This window comes from Ostrinia nubilalis, chromosome 10, assembly GCF_963855985.1.
Source record: "Ostrinia nubilalis chromosome 10, ilOstNubi1.1, whole genome shotgun sequence".
Classification (NCBI taxonomy): Eukaryota; Metazoa; Arthropoda; class Insecta; order Lepidoptera; family Crambidae; genus Ostrinia; species Ostrinia nubilalis.
The window spans coordinates 10,163,662-10,182,624 of record NC_087097.1 but is presented as its reverse complement, the minus strand read 5'-3'; the positions used below and the strand labels follow the sequence as shown (position 1 = coordinate 10,182,624).

The following is an 18,963-nucleotide window of genomic DNA, read 5'->3' as shown; positions in this document are numbered from 1 at the left end:
TGCAAGTATAATAGCAATCTATGGGCTCAATCATTATGGGTGTGTTCTTCTATTGTGTGGGTTTAAATAAAATCTTGATGGTAGATTAGGATCGCCTTTATGCATAACCTCAAATTTATAGCTCGATCAGACCAAAGAATTAACAAAATCATGGCTGTACATTTTTTTGAAACATTATGAACTATTTTTATTAAGTCTCATTTGAAGTCGAAATTGACTCATCTGAAGCATCTGAATCATAGGTGCACAATGACATAGTTTCACATAAACCGATACACATGTCAAACAGAATACCCCCTTTTCCGCCGGAGGTAAATTAAATGGCGCAAGCGGCGTTATAATGTATGATGAAACTGCCGGCATCGCTCTCTAATACTAATGGAGTTATTGTCTATTTGTCACAGATTACTTATCACATGGGAAACTGTGTAAATTCGTTGTATTGATGTTTAGGGATATGAAATTTACGAAAATGTGACGTAACAATTTTGTGGAATTTGACAACAACCCAACTTATACAGAAGCGTCAGTTGTATCAGTATGTAACAATTCAATAACTATAATTTCTTGCCTATCCAGGTTTGGAGCACATGCACAAGCGCCACATAGTGTACAGAGACCTGAAGCCGGCGAACATTCTGCTCGACGAGCACGGGCACGTGCGAATATCCGACCTGGGGCTCGCCTGCGACTTCTCCAAGAAGAAGCCACATGCCAGCGTGTAAGTATCTTATAATGTTTTATTATGACAAGTTTTAATAGGAAATATCTATTGCAAGACTAACCCGACATGTCAAAATAATACTTTGTTCATCAATTTATTTCGTTTCATACCTTGTTACGTACACAATTAATTGAACCCACACAAAAAGAAATACTGTTTATCACGAGCATTATGTAGAAATAAAAATTTGTGGTGGTGGAAATAATATTTGAAATAGAGTCAGACTTAAAATTGAGAATTGTCTTGTTAATAACTTTAAAATTTGCGTCCTCAGCAAAGCATTAAGACTGTCAATAGTAGTACAGAAACCTTTATGACTTCAGTTGTGAAGATTACAGTGCTGTAAAATTTGTTCCTTAACCACACTGATTCGTGAACCTTTAGGGGGCGTAGTGTGAGTTTACGTCAAACGCATTCGATATCGACTGCGTAAAAAAGTGACATTAAATGTATGACTGACTGTACAGCGCCCCTAGCGGAAACTTTTGAAAACTAAAATCTTCATATATTTACACTACGCCCAGTTCTGGTAAAATTAGACTTACGACTATTTTCATTTTTATAGCGGCACCCACGGCTACATGGCACCCGAGGTGCTGTCCAAAGGCACCGGCTACGACTCCTCGGCCGACTGGTTCAGCTTCGGCTGCATGCTGTACAAACTGCTCAAGGGACACTCGCCGTTCCGCCAGCACAAGACTAAGGACAAGCACGAGATCGACAGGATGACTTTGACCATGGTAAATATGATTTTTTTGCTAACTTTGTTATTAATAACTAGCGTAAGATGATTAAGATACGTAGATATAGCATTTTAAAGAACTACAAAAGGCATGTATCAGGTTTATGAATTACATTTACGGCAAGCTTAATATAAACAGTGTTTTGCGATGCCAGGTAGACTACCCGATATTGTGTATTCTACGTACTAATTTATAGTGTGATTTTTGCATGAGTATAGAAGCGATTTGGATATTGTATCATCGTCCAATATTTAATAAAAAGTCACGCACCTACCCTTAAAACAGGTAGTATTTGTTGTATATGAAACAAACTATACTAAAACTTGAGATCGTTTTGGGAAAAGTAAACCTGTGACTAGTCGAATTTCAATATTGGAAGCAATAGTATTCAACATCCTATTCATACTTGGTACTTCAGTTTCATACTACGACGGCTATTAACTGTAGTATGTAGACGCAACAGCAAACGCCGAGGTATAGAATTATTTAAATGGAATTTCACACAATGGTGCACCGCGCGCAATGGAACAATAATTTCCAACAAGGAATTTAAAAAGGGAAACTCTGGGTTTCTCGCTGCTTGGAAATTCAATAAAATTATGCACATAAATATTCAAATATAATGCCGATGTCTGATTCATGAAACAGTTTTAATCCCGTCGACGGCACAAATAGTATTTATAAAAAGTCTTGAACCTTACAAAGTAAACTTACAAGATTAATCGCATCGCGTGACGAAAGCTATATTATTATATTAAAGTCGTGTGAAAATCTCCTATAACCACATAACATCCATTACATACATTTTAAATTGATCGTGTATCCCACATACAACAATGGATGACTTTAAAAAAAAGTAATAATACGTGCAGAAATTGTATAAAAAAGAAATAAAGACTGTAGGAAATTGCACAATTTCCCAGTGAAAAATGTGAGTATTCATGTTATAGCTCGTTTTATTTCTATTTCATTGTGTATTGTTTCCTATATCATTGATCTTGATGAAATCGCATTTATTTACAAAACCTGATACTGCACCAGTGGTTTTCTAGTACAGCTATTGTTATGAATGCTTTGTTTTATTATTTCATCAGCAAAATACATTGTATGCAATACTATATTTCAATTTTTATTCTTCTATAGAAAAAATGTTTCAATGGATCATGATTTCTCTAAGTCTCTGTCACTAAAGCTGATATTTTTAAATAAATTGCATTGTGGACCATTATGGATGTTATATCATAATCACGTTCTATAATATTAATAGCATTAAAACTTTATCTTTTCAATCTGTATCAATACCTTCTACCTAACATACCGCTTTTTAATTTACTTGAATATTGCCACAATCTATAGATTGCGTAGCGAAAGTTGGGGCGAACACGGTATTCACATTGATGTAATATGATGAATACAGAACACTCACTACACATGCAAGTTCAAATATCGAATATACCAGCCACCTCGCTCTTGCTAAATTGCAAGCGAGACAGAAGTACTTGTAAGTCAGAGACGCAACACAAATCTTTGCTTGTGTTGGTAGCCTCATCTCTCGCTGCGCCACCTATACATGACACAAATTCCCACGCTACTTATATGTCAGTTAGGAGGTATTGATACTTTATCATCGAAAATATTTATCTTACTGAATAAAAACATCGAATTTCTTTTTTCTCTTTACTTTTTCTATTATTATTTGATCGTATGTTGTGAGTAAAGATGGAATCATGTCTGCAATAGAACTACAACGTGTTCCAGAACGTGGAGCTGCCGGAATCGTTCAGTCCAAGCCTGAAGAGTCTGCTCGAGGGGCTGCTGCAGCGCGACATCAACAAGCGGCTCGGCTGCAAGGGACGAGGGTGAGTGTATTTATATTTTGACCCTTAAGGCGATGATAATAAGGTTCAATGTTTTGAATCTTATTCCTTTGTGTTGAGAACCAAATACTTTTCAATTTGAACTTACTATTGCCCGTTAAAACAAAGCAACGAAACTCAAACGGGACAAAAGATTCCTTTGAGTTGCGTTTGTTGTAAATTTTTGTTGCTCCCTGATTGAGAGTACCGTGTCCTCCCTAACTAAGAGTACTCGTATCTAATGTTACAATTCAAAATGCGGGCGTAGTGGTTTGTTATTGAAATGCTTTTAATGAGGAAGTACTCTTAAAATGAAAGCCAATCATAGAGTCTGCATCGATGACGTCACATGGGAACTATTTGATCCAGTTATTCAATTATCGGCCGAATGAGGATATCGACTCTTAACTTTCATTAACCGCTTGGACTAGACTACTTGACTTAAAAATCTTTGTCTATCTTAAGATAGACACTATTTAGTGGAAAATTCGGACAAAGAAGCGTTTAATTAATTAAACGCTCGGATAACGTAGCGTCAAACGCCCGACTTAATGAACCGACGATCTCAAAAAGAAAACCGGCAGCGGTTGAATACAAAAGCGGAAGATTTTGCTTTGTGAAGATTCTAGGAACAGGCGTACGTCCACAGTAGACTGTCATAAATGATGACGTACTCTTTAACTTTACTGTGTGCAGCCAGCTCCTAAAATAATAATGTAATAACGCCTTTTAGATACTAATTCCTTCCCTCTCTTTCCAGCGCCGACGAAGTGAAAGAGCACGTGTTCTTCGCTGGCATCGACTGGCAGCAGGTGTACCACCAGAAGTACACGCCGCCGCTGATCCCGCCGCGCGGGGAGGTGAACGCGGCCGACGCGTTCGACATCGGCAGCTTCGACGAGGAGGACACTAAGGGGATCAAGGTCAGTGGCACAACTGGACGAAGGGAAGACTGTTCTTCGCTGGCATCGACTGGCAGCAGGTGTACCACCAGAAGTACACGCCGCCGCTGATCCCGCCGCGCGGGGAGGTGAACGCGGCCGACGCGTTCGACATCGGCAGCTTCGACGAGGAGGACACTAAGGGGATCAAGGTCAGTGGCACAACTGGACGAAGGGAAGACTGTTCTTCGCTGGCATCGACTGGCAGCAGGTGTACCACCAGAAGTACACGCCGCCGCTGATCCCGCCGCGCGGGGAGGTGAACGCGGCAGACGCGTTCGACATCGGAAGCTTCGACGAAGAGGACACTAAGGGGATCAAGGTCAGTGGCACAACTGGACGAAGGGAACTGTTCTTCGCGGCACCGACTGGCAGCAGGTGTATCACTAGAAGTACACGCTGCCGCTCATGCTTCGACAAGGGTAGCTTCGACGAGGGTGACACTATAGGTATCAAGGTCAGTGGCACAACTGGACGAAGGGAAGACTGTTCTTCGCTGGCATCGACTGGCAGCAGATGTACCACCAGAAGTACACGCCGCCTTTGATCCCGCCGCGTGGGGAGATTACGTTAATTTTAAGTTGTATCTTTTTTCTATATCTGAACTGTAACAACTAATGAAGTCACAAAAATCAATCAGACTATGCGCTGCTCTAAGAGTCTGATAAGCTGTAGGTCAAATAGGTTTTATCTGTCCTCATATTTGTTTTTGGATAGTCAGAATGTTAGCATACAATGACATTTTGAATTTCGGAATTTAATCGATTTGTAAAATTAGCAATATTTGGGAACTAACTTATTTTCCCACACGCTATAAAAATATCACAACACTGCGTTAGTTTTTCTTCGCGACGTTGCAAAACTCATTTTAACTGTGTTTATATCTTATCCCACAGCTAACTGAGGCGGATCAGATGCAGTACAAGGACTTCCCACTGGTCATATCCGAACGCTGGCAGTCGGAGGTGGCAGAGACAGTGTTCGAGACCATCAACCAGGAGGCCGACAAGATGGAGCAGAAGAAGAAGGCCAAGCAGAAACAGAAGTTTGACGCCGACGAAAAAGGTACTTCGTGAACAAATGCAACATAAACACAAATACTCTAAAAATACCGCTTCGTTTGAATCGAAGTGTGTTTTACCTACATCCGGGTTCTCTCATTCAAGTCAATTTCAATTTTAAAATATCTTTATTTCGTAAAATAATGTTACATCAATACAGTTCTAGTGTACATTTTAAAGTGGTACTTCACTTCACGTTGTACTTCACTTCACGTGGTACTTTGTTAAACGCGACGCGAATGAATTAATTTTGTTACTAAATCACTCTCTTATTCCAGAATCGGACTGCATACTGCACGGCTACATAAAGAAACTTGGCGGTCCGTTCGCCAGCGCCTGGCAGACGCGCTACGCGAAACTCTACCCCAACCGGCTCGAGCTGCATCTTGAGAACAGCGCCAAGCCTGAGATGATACTCCTGGATACCGTCGAAGAAGTGTCCTCTGACCTGGTGTCCATCAAAGGAGAGCAGTGCATCGTGCTGCGGACTAGAAACGACACCAAGATCGTGCTCACTAATACGGTAAGTGTTTTGTTTTGAGTTGCATCTTGAGAACAGCGCCAAGCCTGAGATGATAATCCTGGACACCGTCGAGATGTCTTCTGATCTGGTGTCCATCAAAGGAGAGCAGTGCATCGTGCTGCGGACTAGAAACGATACCAAGGTCGTGCTCACTAATAAGGTAAGTGTTGTGTCTTGAGTTGCATCTTGAGAACAGCGCCAAGCCTGAGATGATACTCCTGGATACCGTCGAGGAGGTGTCCTCTGATCTGGTGTCCATCAAGGGAGAGCATTGCATCGTGCTGCGGACGAGAAACGACACCAAGATCGTGCTCACTAACACGGTAAGTGTTTTGTTTTGAGTTGCATCTTGAGGACTGCGCTAAGCGTGGGATGATACTCCTGGAGGTCTCCTCAGACCTTTGAGTTGCAATGAGGACAGTGGTAGCTGAACTCCAACCATCGCGGATTGCAATGAGATGTAGACTCCACGATTGAGTTTGTAGTTGTAACGATCAGAGTTAAGCAGACATACATTTGGCAAGTGAACAGACATGAGTTCAAGTCCCACTGCAGATTATTTTTAGTACAAATTATGATTCAAAATTTAGCATTATAAATTCAACATAGTTAAGTTTGGTTTGCGTTAATTCTGTACCTATACAAGCTTTGCAGGTCTTCCTTTTATTTCATTTAAATACTGCAACTACTAAAACAAACTTACTATTATAAAATTCCAGGACGAGATCGGTCTTAAAGAGTGGGCGCTCTCCCTCCGCTCCGCTCACAAGTGCTCCCAAGAGCTGCTCGCTTCCATGGCCAAGAAGGCCGGCAAGATCTACGGCACCGACGGCGCCAAAGAATCGCTAGCACTCGCGCGGCCGCCGCCCGCCGCTTCGCCGGCGCTCGCGCGAGCCCCGAATGGGAGCAACTAGCACGAGCTGTCCGCGCCCAATAAGGGCGCGAAGATGTTCCGGCGTTCCAAGAGCGCCGCCCAGCTCATCAAGTGAGTGAGTTAGGGTGCGTAAATGAGGTCTATGCATAGTTGGTTTGGCGAAAATCGATTGGAGAAACTTTCAGTTGGGTCTTTTTGATTGTGGGCCGATTTGAGTACTGCATTTCAGTTGTCTATTTAATTATTATTTTTAGAGTCATTCACTTTTAAATTGATTTTTAAGTAATAACTTATGATGTGACATAAAAGACCATTTTTGACATGTTTCCCTTTGAACAGGTAATTTTTAACGCAGTTCATTATTTTAATTTGAATTGTACTCGTTGTTAAGTCATGTTAGTAAATAACTATTACCGCGAATCTGATGTCTGAAAAGTATTTGAATCAGTCAATAAACGAAAGGACACAATTGAAAGAACTAGTTCTTTTTCACCAAAAAATTTGCGCTATTGTAGATCTTAGTATGGAGCGCGTCGTTCGATTTGCGAACTGTGTGTTAAAATCACGAAATTTTAAATTATATCTCTTAAATTCTTAGAGGTGTTTGAAAAGAAACCTTATCGTTTTAGCATGGACTAGTTAGTACAAATTTAAAAATTATGCATATACCCTGTTTACTCGGATACATCTATATTCTCGGACAGAGAAGTGACCTTTGACGATGGTAACTCGATACTGAAAGAGCGCATCAAGGCACATTTTCAGTGAGCTAATGGAAATCGGAATCAAACTTTGTGTGCGGCATTGCTTGAAGTGACGCAGGACGGATATACAGTGATGGTAATGGATAGCCTATTGAAAATGAACCTTAAAGTGCGTTGTCTGAAAGTCGAGTATGGCTCGCTGACGATTCAGCGCTTGCCGTGAGTGACGGAGGCGTGGCTTGAGCCCCTCGCGTAGTGAAGTGCTCCCGCGGCCCGCTATAGCTCTAAGAACCATAGTGACTTTTAGGACTGCCAATTATTAATAAACGAATGCTGCTCGCATTTTATTGTTGTACGAATTAATGTGATAGTACCGATCAAATTAAAATGTATAAATATTTCATTTACCTACAGTGATCTTTCGATTGTGGATAATAAACTTTTGTAATCATTTGCACCGATTGACTTTTGTAATTATCGATGTGAATGTTCTGGATGTTGTATTTAACTTCGTAGTAGGTATTGTAAAAATAATAACTTATAAATCGAGTAGATAAGTATAGCGATTACCTTTATGTGTTTGTGCAATAGATCAAAAATATTATAGAAATAAAATAAAAATTGTAACTAACGGTGGAACTGGTTATCGGAAATTAGAATGTCTTGAAGATTTTGACAAATTGAATTGTTCGTTGTGCGTATATTTATAGAAGCTTCAATTTAATCGATTTATATTGTAATTAGAAACTCTAGCACTTTGGTTACACCTCCAACTATTGCACACAAATTATAATATTGTATCACATTTGTTTTGTGTTGTCTCTGGTTGCTCTCTCGTGCAATTATGGTAAAATGTTAAAATGGTTCCTTTTATTCAATATCTGGAACAAAATGTAATGAATGTTATTTATTAAACGGTACTTAAATTATATATTATCACACATTTTGTGTTCTAAACTGACTATTGCAATAACTTTCATTGTTATTTATAAATAGAGACAAAATGTAAGTAGATCTTATAAAAAATCTCTTTCATATAATACTTAGAGGCAATACTTTTCTAACAACATTTAGGTGTGGTGATTAATATAACAATAGTTGTAAAGCCAATATTTAGAAAAATTTTAAAGCATGTTCAATGTCCATGAATTTATGTGGGATTTTGTTCTAATATTTATTCCATAGACAATTTATTATGGCATGGCCAGAATGACTTTTTGTATGTTGTGTACGTTTATATGTAAACCAATGCAAATTCGTTTAAAAAGTACTTTCACTGTGTCTGATGCAGATTTAGTTTCATCATATTTTACATTACGACTGTTTCTTTTGTTGCCATATGATTTTAAAGCATATTTTTATTTTAACACTGTCGGTGATCTACTCATATAAAGGACTAAAAGATGGAATGTCATGGCGTGATGAAAGCAAAGCAATATGAAACTTATCGATGAAGGTAACAGGGTGAGCCGGCGTTATAGATGTAACATGTCGTTCGCGTGTATATAGAAATACATACTTTACTCTCATAGATTACTTTGGCGACCTTTTGAGCGTAGTATAGTTTGACGCAATAGATTAGACATTATGTATAAATATAATTATCGATATCGGATATTACGTCATCATTAGCAGAATAATATTATGATGCCTAAATTAGATTGTAACAGCATTGGTTTGCTGCTCTGACAAATGTAATTACGAATTTAAGTTATGATTTTTTAGAATATTTTCATATTCCTAGTTGATGCAGTATAGCTATATGTAATATCTGTAATGACATTATTGGTACTTGTCATGATAACTATTAGATGCTAGTCAATTGAATTTTACTGCACTAAAGTCATTGATTTTAATGAAATTAATTAAAATTGTAATGTAATAGTTTGAGCAGTATTATAGGTTAGTTGTTTATTTCTTGATGAAATCATTCTATCTATTGTGATATATCTTTAAATGCGTAGTCGCATCAGGTTAGTAACATTATCTGTATGGAGGGAATTAATGTGATTGTGTACTTAGAACTATTCAATAACCCATGGGTGACAGTTTTTCCAATTTATTATAATACAATAATTAGGGTTAATAGTTCAATTTACAAATACCTGCTGTTTTACGCTAAATAACAAGTATCTGTAGATTGCACTAGAACACGTCAAAAGTTGATTGAGTAGCATTTGAATAATGTTTTTGTATTGTATTTGACAATCATAGTAGTTGGAAATATTCAACATTCCGGAATGCCAAATTAGCTTACTATAGTGGGTAATTTAATGCATTTAAGAGATTTTTAATTTATTTATGTAAACTCATACATCCATATTATAACCAGCACGATGTGTAGTGTGGATTATTTTATATTTCGAAGGCTAATTTTTAATAAAATCTAGGTCCGAAGCGCACCAGGCTAGATCTGCATCAGACAATGTTACAATACCTCCTTTAGGAAATATTTTTATTGTGAACCTACATTATGTGTAGTAAATTGTTTATTTAATCATTATGGTGTTTTATTGATATTTTTTATTCCATTTAGACTAGGCGCAGACCACCGATTTTTAGTCGGCCGATAGTTGGGCGCGATTCTAATTTGTATGAAAAATTAATCGGTGCAATGTGCGCACTTCCCATACTGATTAACTGCCCGACTACCGACTAAACTATCGGCGGACAAAAAGTTGGTGGTCTGCGCCTAGGCTTACACTTGATATGAATTGATCACAACACTTTAGACAAGCAATTCGCTTTAAAAACATGTTTTTAGATTTCTGTTATTGCTTTGATATCAAGATCCCAAAACAGGAAGGTGCCACAGATAATTTTTGTACAAACACGTTAAAACCTTATCAATAAGTTTATAACCAGAGATAATTTATGCTGAGGTAAATTGTCTTTGGTACTGACAAAATGTCAACCGACCCAAAATTTCAAAATTGACACAAAACAAGATGTGAATCTGCAAATTTCAATGGATTTATACCTCAAATAGTTCAAATAAATGTTATCAAATTGCAATGCTAGACGAAGTAGTGTACTACAGCTCACTGTTCATATGTATATCCCTGGCAAGTTACTACAAAAAGATCGAGAATGCGGACATGAAGAGAAACTATGGGGTGGGCCTGGGCATCCTGGTGGCTTGCCTGATCTGCGGCCAGCACATATACCATACAGTGCTGATGGTGTGGGGAAACGTTGTTATAATCAAATGTTGTGATAAACGGTGAGTACATACTATCTTTATTTCTGATATAGCTCAAGTTCCTAGTGATCAATGAACTGGGATTTAGCTTTTATACCATTATCAAGCTACACGTACATTTTTATTCATTTCATTCTTTATTTTGTGTACTAAAGCCAAACCAAATAAATGCCTTAAGGCGTTCTCTCTCAGTCAACCTTTTGGGGTCAAACAGAAATTAGAGCGTCTTCATTTCAATACTTAGGTGCTTTGTGTATACAAATATTATGCTAATAAATATCTATCATTTTCAGCTACGTTCACCAGATAAGCATGGTGTACACCTGGACCTACCTCTTATACTTGCATTTCAACTTGAGTTGTTCAGTATACGTGAAATGGTTGCACCAGACCTTAGCCTTGCGACTGGTGGGACTGGCGTTTGAGATGAGTTCGCTGGAAAAGACAGGCGCCTCTAGGTCGATGAGTTCCATTAGGCTGCCTATGGGCGACTCGGACATACCACTTGTAGAGCCGACTGCTGTGGATATCATTGCTTACACTTACTTCTTTATTGGGTTACATAAAGGTATATACCTACTTTTTAATTTTATTTAGTGTGATGTCCTTTATTGCTCGGAGCGGCTAGCAAAAATTTCGTGACATTCTTGGAGTGCAAATGTTATACAAGAATCTGGTGTGTTACGAAATAGTGTCATTGACACCCAAGAGTACTGTTACCATAAATGAAATAATTTTACATTTTGTAGTCACTTAACTTGTGGATAATGTGATGAATGTTGATTAACATTATTTTGTGCAATAAATTATTTGCTATTTCTGTTTGTTTTCAGGTCCATATTACAGATGGAAAATATTCTACGACCACTTCAAAGCTCCGTTTGGTGTACTGGGCGACTGCAGAATTATTACAGAGCAGAAATTAAAAAAAGCTTTGGTTTGTGCTATCGGATACATTCTGCTACGTTTGAAGTTTTCTGCGCAGGTACCCAACATGATTTCCTCCTTCCTGTAGGAGGTGTAGGTAGTACGACGTAGCGTCCGAGATCATTTTTGTACTTGGATTAAGTAATTCGTCCCAAGTTTTTGTAGTGAGGCATGTACAGGGGCCATGAACATTTATGGATTAAGGGAACCCTTTTCTTCTAATAATTCTAGAACGCTGATGGGTACTTGATAATGCTAAGTACCTACACATTTTTTATCCATAGAACTATTACGAAGACGACTTCTATAATATTCACGGTTCAGATTACCGTTTTTTATACAACATGCCGCTACTGGTGATGTTTTTTCTGTACTCCCAAATGATAATGATGCTGTGTACGAGCGTTTACACTGAGGCGGGGTTCGGCGTGTACCCGGCGAAGTGTGAACCGGTGCCGGGGTATGGGCCTTCGAAGCGACCCAGTCTGCTGAAGATGGTGTAAGTAAACTTAATCGTTTTTGGGTTATTAGTTTCAATAAATCGCAGCAAAGCGGAACCTTGTCGCTGTTGTTGCAGTCAAGACTCGACTTCCTTTCAACCTCCGACCCAAATGCCGTCCACTGCTGGACAAAGGACTCCGCCATGGATTTCCACAACAATCACTCCTGAGATGCCCGCATCCATAATAAGAAATAAGTACTCAGTCTGTGGACAATTTGCAGTCAGCTTCAAACTCACATCATTATCATCATCATGAAGGGACGAAGTATTTTGTCTTGCTATTTTGAATTCTTTACTTTGCAGTGCCAGCACTCCCGATGTGGCCCTAGAGCAGGAATATAATTTTGCAATGCTTAAATGCTTTCAAAATGAAAAATTGCTCATGGGGCCCAAAATGAGGGATACCATTAATGGATGGGATATGCCGTCTCGATATTGGTTTAGGGCGAATATATACAATAATCTCATCCACGCCTGCAAAGAAGTCAGGTAACAAACACTTTAAAATATTTGAAGATTGTGTACTTTAGGTTAGATAGAATATCTAGAAAATTAAATAGGTTCTTTAAAACTTCTCTCCGTATATCATTAGGCTGAATGAATAGGATAATGCATTGAAGATGACTTCAACTCTTGGGATTTTTTAAAATTCACAGCGTATGTAGGTAATTGTTATTTCAATATTTTTTCTTCAGGAGCGCGGGTTCTTTCTTTGCGTGGGCGGTATGGCAAGGGCCGTCATTGCAGCAGATGATAGTCTCGTCCACTCTGTGGGTTTACATTCATCTGGAGGCAGAATACAGCACTCTTTACAATACTACCGGCCAGGTAACCATACAAATTCTTTAGCTTTTTAGATTTAATATTTACCAGCCACGTGACGCGAGAGGGGTGTGTCTTTGTGTACGAGCGATAACTACCAACCCATTCCTCGAGACGTCCCATATCAATATGAATAGAAAAGATTAAATCTTTTTACAACCCTGTCGAGTTAACTGCGCACCCGGCGGCCGTGCCGGGTGAGTGCGAGGAAGTCGCATTCCAGCGAGGTGCGTTGTAAAATCGACCGGGTTGTAACCGGGTTATTTTGCAGGCGTGTCTTTTGGCAATCAATGATTGTCAGTCATGTCTTACACTTAGGATTTTTTTAGAGCTGCAAAATAGCATTATTACAATTATTAAATAACTTAGAATAACCTCAGCATTTCATAGGATTTTGATCCTTATCTTCTTTGTTTATCAGATGAAAATGCCTTGGAACATCGGGTTCACGATAATGCGCATGTTCTGCCTGATCTACCTCACGCCGTGCATGGCCATCGCCGACGCCAGTACGATTCTCCGCTACTACCATTCAATATTCTGGATATTTCATTTTATACTGCTGATATTTATTGTAGGCGCTGTCGTCGCGTATAAGAGCAAAAGATAATAGTTTTAAAATTTTGTGATGTTAATATAAATTATTGATTTTTTATGGTGTTTTATTTTGAGAATTGGACGGTTTTGTAACTATAGTCTAACAAATGAATAGGAAGTTATTCATATCTAATCGACAGTATCGACCCGACGATGTAAAAAAGAAACAAAAATAGCAAATGCGTGTCGTTGGGCAAAAGACAAACATAAAATCAACGTTTTAAACATTTATTAACTTGACATAAAATATAAATTTAAACAAAATAGTTAACACAGCACGAAGCGTAAATACACACAGTAAATGTGCCATTTCTACATTTTATTGCTTAGATACTATGTAATTCAGCGCTATACAACGAAATAAACAATAGGTATATTATATGGACTGATATCACAGGTACGCTGATAATTCTATGAGATATCCTCGGAAGACAATATTGGTCCTAGAATTAAATGTATTTACTTTATGAAGGTATTTCTGTTGTATTGAACAGGCTTGAACAACAGAATAAATGCTGAACAAGCTACGGTGAAACGTGGTTTGTATTATCATTACAGAAAGTACTTAGATCCTTCAAAATTTGTACTATAAAATATAAAAAACTAACCGCATATAACTTACTGCTTGTATTATAATCCTCCAGAATACACAATACTAACAAAATTCAATGAATGTGTAACTATTTCATAATCAGTTTTTTTATTACATCATAAAGTAACTGATGTGAGATAAATTAATATAGTTTTAATTGATTAATAATTCAGTATCATCATCACTAACATAATTACTTATAAATAAAGAGTATAAATTAATAATCCCATTGATATGTTTTGAATGCTAATATTTTCAGTAAAAGCAGAGGAATATCTTTCTGTAATAAACCTTATTGTCTCACTAATGTTCAATATTAAAAATTAATTATTGTCTTAACTTAGACCATAGGCATTTAAATTTTAATATTATTTATTTAATTATAATTAAATTTTGCTACTGATTACAAGTACCTACCTATTGTAGGTATTGTATTTGTAACTCCTAATCGTTATACAGGTGACCTAAAATTTTTCACGTCGCCGTACGCTTATATTTTAATACGATTTTTATCAATAGATAAAAGTAATTTGGGTAAAAGGAAGTTTTAGGCCCTTCGTATACAAGGCTACGCAAATCTTTGTTACCCTGTGATTTTGGTCTCATAGGCAGTCGGTGACCAATGAAAAAATTTTCGGCGACGCGTATACGAACCTCTTTCACAAGTGTCCTATTACTACTTTGAGGTTTCCAAAAGTGTAACTTATTTTCATTTAGATCACCCTGTATTACGAGAGTCACTATAATTTAATGAAGCTAGATATTTGTATTATGCAGACTTACGGTGCTTTTATTTCAATAGCATTTATTTCTATGACAGGTTCTTCTATAACCTTCTTGTTCTGGATCAGTCTCAGCTCGATGAGTGCAGGAGTTACTTTACCAGTTGCTTGAATTGCTGGAAAAATACAACAAATAAATTTTCCTTTCTTTAACATACTGTACAGTAAATAATATTAAATGAAATCAGTAGGACTAGGATGCGCGCCCCGATAAGCATTTTATCGATTATACGCGATAAGACCGTACATTTGTCGTCTAAAATCATAGATAAGATTTTATCACGGCGCGCATCCTAGCCCGGCTGGTCAGCATAAAACACTAGCTTGTGCTTGCTGCGATTTCGTATCCCGCGGCTACACTTTTACCCAGTTGACGCCACTATAGCGTAAGACAATGGCATCGCCTAGCGAGCGGTGAAGCGATAGCAGGACTATCTGATTGATTTGCAGTTCATTCAGGTTGGCGCCACTCTATACAGGGTGTTAGGTAAATGGGTATATGAGCCGACACTAGCCCATGTTAACATGGTCATATAAATGGTATGGTGAAGTCAGATATTTAATATCATCATTTTAATTTTTTTAATTTTCATACAAAATAAATTTTATAAAATCCGATTTGTATGAAAATTAAAATAATTAAAATGAAGATATCGATTTTCTGACTTCACCATACCATTTATATGACCATGTTAACATGGGCTAGTGTCGGCTCATATACCCATTTATCCCCTTCTGACCCACCGCACTACCAAACCACACTACCAGTAGTGTCGTGGGGAATATTTTTTCCCTTCTGCACTACCAAGCCAGTAGTGTCGTGGGTAACATACATCTTTATTCCCATCGACACTACTACCGTAACTAAATGTAAAATTTTGGATTGTTTTGTAATAAATTATGTTTATATGCAACCCTAACCTCGGTACAAATTTGCAGTTTGACGGAATTTACTGAAAAAAAAAAATTTCCTAAAAGGGCTTATACCTATATAACTTTGCGTGAAAGAAAAACAAAAATTAAATTATTTTTACCCGACTGCGGCAAAGCAAAAGGAGGGTTATGATTTTGACAGGCTATGTATGTATGTTCATCTATTCCCTCGTAACTTCTAAACTACTTATCAGAATTCAACAAATGACATATCATTAGAAGCGTCTTAATTGTCCGCTGGTTATAGGCTATATGGGGTTTCACAAAATCTAATGTGGCGCCCTCTAGCGGACAAACCATACAGAGTAAAAAAATAAAGTTAAGATAAATATGCCGTGTTTGGTATCATTTGAAAGCGCTTTACTTGTACATTTACCGTAACATGTACATAAGCCCTTTTAGGTAATATTTTATTTTCAGTAAATTCCGTCAAACTGCAAAATTGCACAGAGGTTAGTGTTGCATATAAACATAATTTATTACAAAACAATCCAAAATTTTACAAATTTTACATTTAGTTATGGTAGTAGTGTCGATGGGAATGAAGATGTATGGCCCTTAAAAATTACCCACGACACTACTGGCTTGGTAGTGTAGAAGGGAAAAAATATTCCCCACGACACTACTGGTAGTGTGGTTTGGTAGTGCGGTGGGTCAGAAGGGCATTTACCTAACACCCTGTATAATTAGGACGTCATTCGCTAGTGTGAGCTCAAAATACGGTAACGTCAGTAGACCTCATTATTTCTAGAAATTAATTTCATCTAGGTATCCTTAGACTCAAAAATAATCATGCGTTTATAAACCCTAACTAGTTAATCGTCTCACCTCGCGCTCTCTGATAGGTATCCTTAACGATACTCTGCATGGTAGCAATAGTTTTCTCTAACGTCAGCTTTACATTATTATTAGTCTTGTGGGACCAGGCCAAGAACAGTGCAGCAAGAAGATCACCAGTACCAGTGAATGAGGCATCATGCTTTTGCATTTCAATTTTGTAGCAGGAACCTGTGAAAATTTTAGAAAGGAAAGTAAATCTCTAGGTACAATAGATGTCAGCATAACAACCTAAACAGCATTTTATGTGGTTCTAATAAGAGTTTACGGTAGGTTATAAATCTTAAGTTTTTAATTTGCATGAAGTCATAAACGCTTATCAAACAACACCTGTTTTCAAATGTGATAATGTTTGATTGCTACATTGTTGCCACTTATTATAAAATTGAGTAAGGTAAATAATAGGTTAGCAACTGATAAAGAATGATTTACTGATAAAAAATGAGTTATGAAGGTCATATGGAAAGTTACAAGAATTAGTCCAAATGAATGATGATAGATTTGATGCTGCCTGGAGATGACTATATTTAATGATTTTTAGGTACTACATCAAATAACTAGCATTTAATTATAAATATAATAATAATATTTTTTTGCACCTGGTGTTAAGTGAGATGCAGTCTAGGATGGTGCGTATCTTCAATATAATACCAACCTTTGGTGCTAGCAATTCCGATCATCGTCTTATCATCTCCTAGATCTGTGCTAGATATGACTACAGTTTTGACTCCCTTATCGTGTAACGCTCGGACAACCTTCAAAGCACCATCTAGGTCCTTCATTTGGATGCCAGTTATCAGCTCTGCTTCAAATTGATTTGGAGTAAGTATGTCTGCTAATGGTACTACTATGTCCCGATAGACAGGTAGTATTTCTTCTGGCACATACATTTTTCCGTTATCACCCATCACTGGATCACATACTGTAATGTAAAAAAATATGTACAAAATTCTGGATTCATTTGATAAATTAATCACACATTTTAATGGTAATTAAGATTGACTGTCCCAATAAGTACACAGCCCCATAGGTTGAGTGGTCAATTAAGGTCGTACACATATTTTAATTGATCACTCAACAGTTTCTAAGAATATAAGATGCGACAATAGTAAATAACAGATAACTTTTAGGAAATAATCATTTTAAGCCAACTTACCATAAACTAAATCTGGATTTTTTTGACGCAATTTCTTGATGATTTCGGCAATCTGCTTCAATGAATCTGGAGACCTTGAGTAGCCAGTTAGAAAATGAGTGTAGTAATCAACCTCATTCAATGTTAGACCTTGTACTAATTCTTCTAATTCCTCATTCTTCAGTACATTCCCTTTAATATGTTTGTATCCTGTGTGGGTTGAAAACTGCACAGTGTTTATAGAGTCTACTTCAAAGCCGAGAACCTAGAATTACAAATAAAATAATATTAATAACATAAATAAGTAGTGCATCTACTACAGAATGTCATAATATTACAAAACATACCTGTAGAGGAAATACAGCACTTTTATTTCCCACATAACCATGGACAACATGGCTTTGGATGGAGAGCACCCGAGGAGTAGAATCTGACGAGTTCATGATGTTCTCAAGTTGTTGAACGTTTGTGGAATGTAGAGATTTAGCACTCTGTACGACTGCCTTACTCAGCAGTTAATAAACGACTTTATCTTTCGGCTACTACAGATCTACAGAGCCATTAATGTAGATGACAATAACCTATCTGAACCAATTGAAGAATGAAACTTGTTTACGACACTTGTGAAACGAACAGTTTATTAATGTTAATTAGGACTGAAGAGATAACTTGCGCACGAACTAGGTCAAATCGTAAAGTTATTATTGGCTCTTAGATATCTATTATTTAAACGAGATGATAAGGTTTTGATACGAAATGATAAGAACAATTCCTATTTTTATGCAAGAATCGTACGAAAAGTAATTTGAACTTTAGCAGCCACGATATTAAGTTCATTTTACAAACTGTATTGCAGTGTGTGACAGCCAAAATTGGCAGGTCAGTTAGATGACCTGTGTTGCCAGTCGGGTCTTGTCAGAAATTACCAGAAATAAAAAAAAAGTAACCTTCACAGGGGGGGGGGGGGGGGGGGGGGGTGCGGAGCGATTGTGTAAGGTTGTTCATGGATAGAAAATGAATACAATTGATCATTAATCGTGTAACTAAATTCGAATTTTGACCATACCATGAAAAAGTGACCGGTCGTCTAAAACCGTTTCATGGATTTGCGTTTTATTATCGAAAAACATTCGCTAAAACTTATTTTCTTTAACAAATAATAAATCAAATTCATGTTTAAATGCAGTTTATGACATAATTTTTAAATT

At 37.4% G+C, this 18,963-nt stretch overlaps 3 protein-coding genes across 4 annotated transcripts in view; 2 read left to right on the top strand and 1 right to left on the bottom strand.

The window, feature by feature from the left end:
• LOC135075183 (G protein-coupled receptor kinase 1) overlaps nucleotides 1–9,926 on the top strand; it is a 48,740-nt gene extending 38,814 nt beyond the window's left edge. Inside the window, exons 10-16 of the mRNA XM_063969547.1 lie at nucleotides 580–721; nucleotides 1,290–1,464; nucleotides 3,226–3,326; nucleotides 4,084–4,246; nucleotides 5,161–5,329; nucleotides 5,604–5,848; nucleotides 6,568–9,926. Of these exons, the coding sequence (XP_063825617.1) occupies nucleotides 580–721; nucleotides 1,290–1,464; nucleotides 3,226–3,326; nucleotides 4,084–4,246; nucleotides 5,161–5,329; nucleotides 5,604–5,848; nucleotides 6,568–6,762 (1,190 nt within the window). The 3' untranslated portion in view covers nucleotides 6,763–9,926. The remainder of the gene's footprint in view (nucleotides 1–579; nucleotides 722–1,289; nucleotides 1,465–3,225; nucleotides 3,327–4,083; nucleotides 4,247–5,160; nucleotides 5,330–5,603; nucleotides 5,849–6,567) is intronic.
• Nucleotides 9,927–10,310: 384 nt separating this feature from the next.
• Nucleotides 10,311–13,529, top strand: LOC135075576 (lysophospholipid acyltransferase 7-like). 2 transcript variants are annotated; one of them, XM_063969996.1, is made up of 7 exons: nucleotides 10,311–10,649; nucleotides 10,922–11,196; nucleotides 11,462–11,565; nucleotides 11,840–12,054; nucleotides 12,361–12,546; nucleotides 12,753–12,885; nucleotides 13,301–13,529. In XM_063969996.1, the coding sequence occupies exons 1-7, from the start codon at nucleotides 10,441–10,443 to the stop codon at nucleotides 13,487–13,489; spliced, it is 1,311 nt and encodes a 436-aa protein (XP_063826066.1). In that variant the 5' UTR covers nucleotides 10,311–10,440; the 3' UTR covers nucleotides 13,490–13,529. The 2 variants fall into 2 exon arrangements, with proteins under 2 accessions (XP_063826066.1, XP_063826065.1); XM_063969995.1 differs by having other exon boundaries at nucleotides 11,462–11,613.
• A 161-nt stretch (nucleotides 13,530–13,690) lies between these two features.
• Nucleotides 13,691–18,523, bottom strand: LOC135075167 (pyridoxal kinase). Its single transcript, XM_063969520.1, has 5 exons — nucleotides 18,103–18,523; nucleotides 17,777–18,020; nucleotides 17,276–17,542; nucleotides 16,612–16,791; nucleotides 13,691–14,966 (listed from the first exon to the last, which is right to left on the bottom strand). Exons 1-5 carry the CDS (start codon nucleotides 18,196–18,198, stop codon nucleotides 14,848–14,850), a joined length of 906 nt encoding a protein of 301 aa, XP_063825590.1. The 5' UTR covers nucleotides 18,199–18,523; the 3' UTR covers nucleotides 13,691–14,847.
• Between the last annotated feature and the right edge of the window lie 440 nt (nucleotides 18,524–18,963).

What these genes read in the sequence shown, in the direction of transcription:
- LOC135075576 (XM_063969995.1), top strand. Translation starts at nt 10,441, where the DNA reads ATGCTAGACGAAGTAGTGTACTACAGCTCACTGTTCATATGTATATCC. An exon ending in CCCAGTCTGCTGAAGATGGT is followed by an intron (nt 12,055 to 12,360) that starts GTAAGTAAACTT and finishes TTTACTTTGCAG; the next exon opens with TGCCAGCACTCCCGATGTGG. An exon ending in TTTACAATACTACCGGCCAG is followed by an intron (nt 12,886 to 13,300) that starts GTAACCATACAA and finishes TTTGTTTATCAG; the next exon opens with ATGAAAATGCCTTGGAACAT.
- LOC135075167 (XM_063969520.1), bottom strand. Translation starts at nt 18,198, where the DNA reads ATGAACTCGTCAGATTCTACTCCTCGGGTGCTCTCCATCCAAAGCCAT. An exon ending in CGGAATTGCTAGCACCAAAG is followed by an intron (nt 16,792 to 17,275) that starts GTTGGTATTATA and finishes AAATTTTCACAG; the next exon opens with GTTCCTGCTACAAAATTGAA. An exon ending in TACCTATCAGAGAGCGCGAG is followed by an intron (nt 14,967 to 16,611) that starts GTGAGACGATTA and finishes GTATTTTTCCAG; the next exon opens with CAATTCAAGCAACTGGTAAA.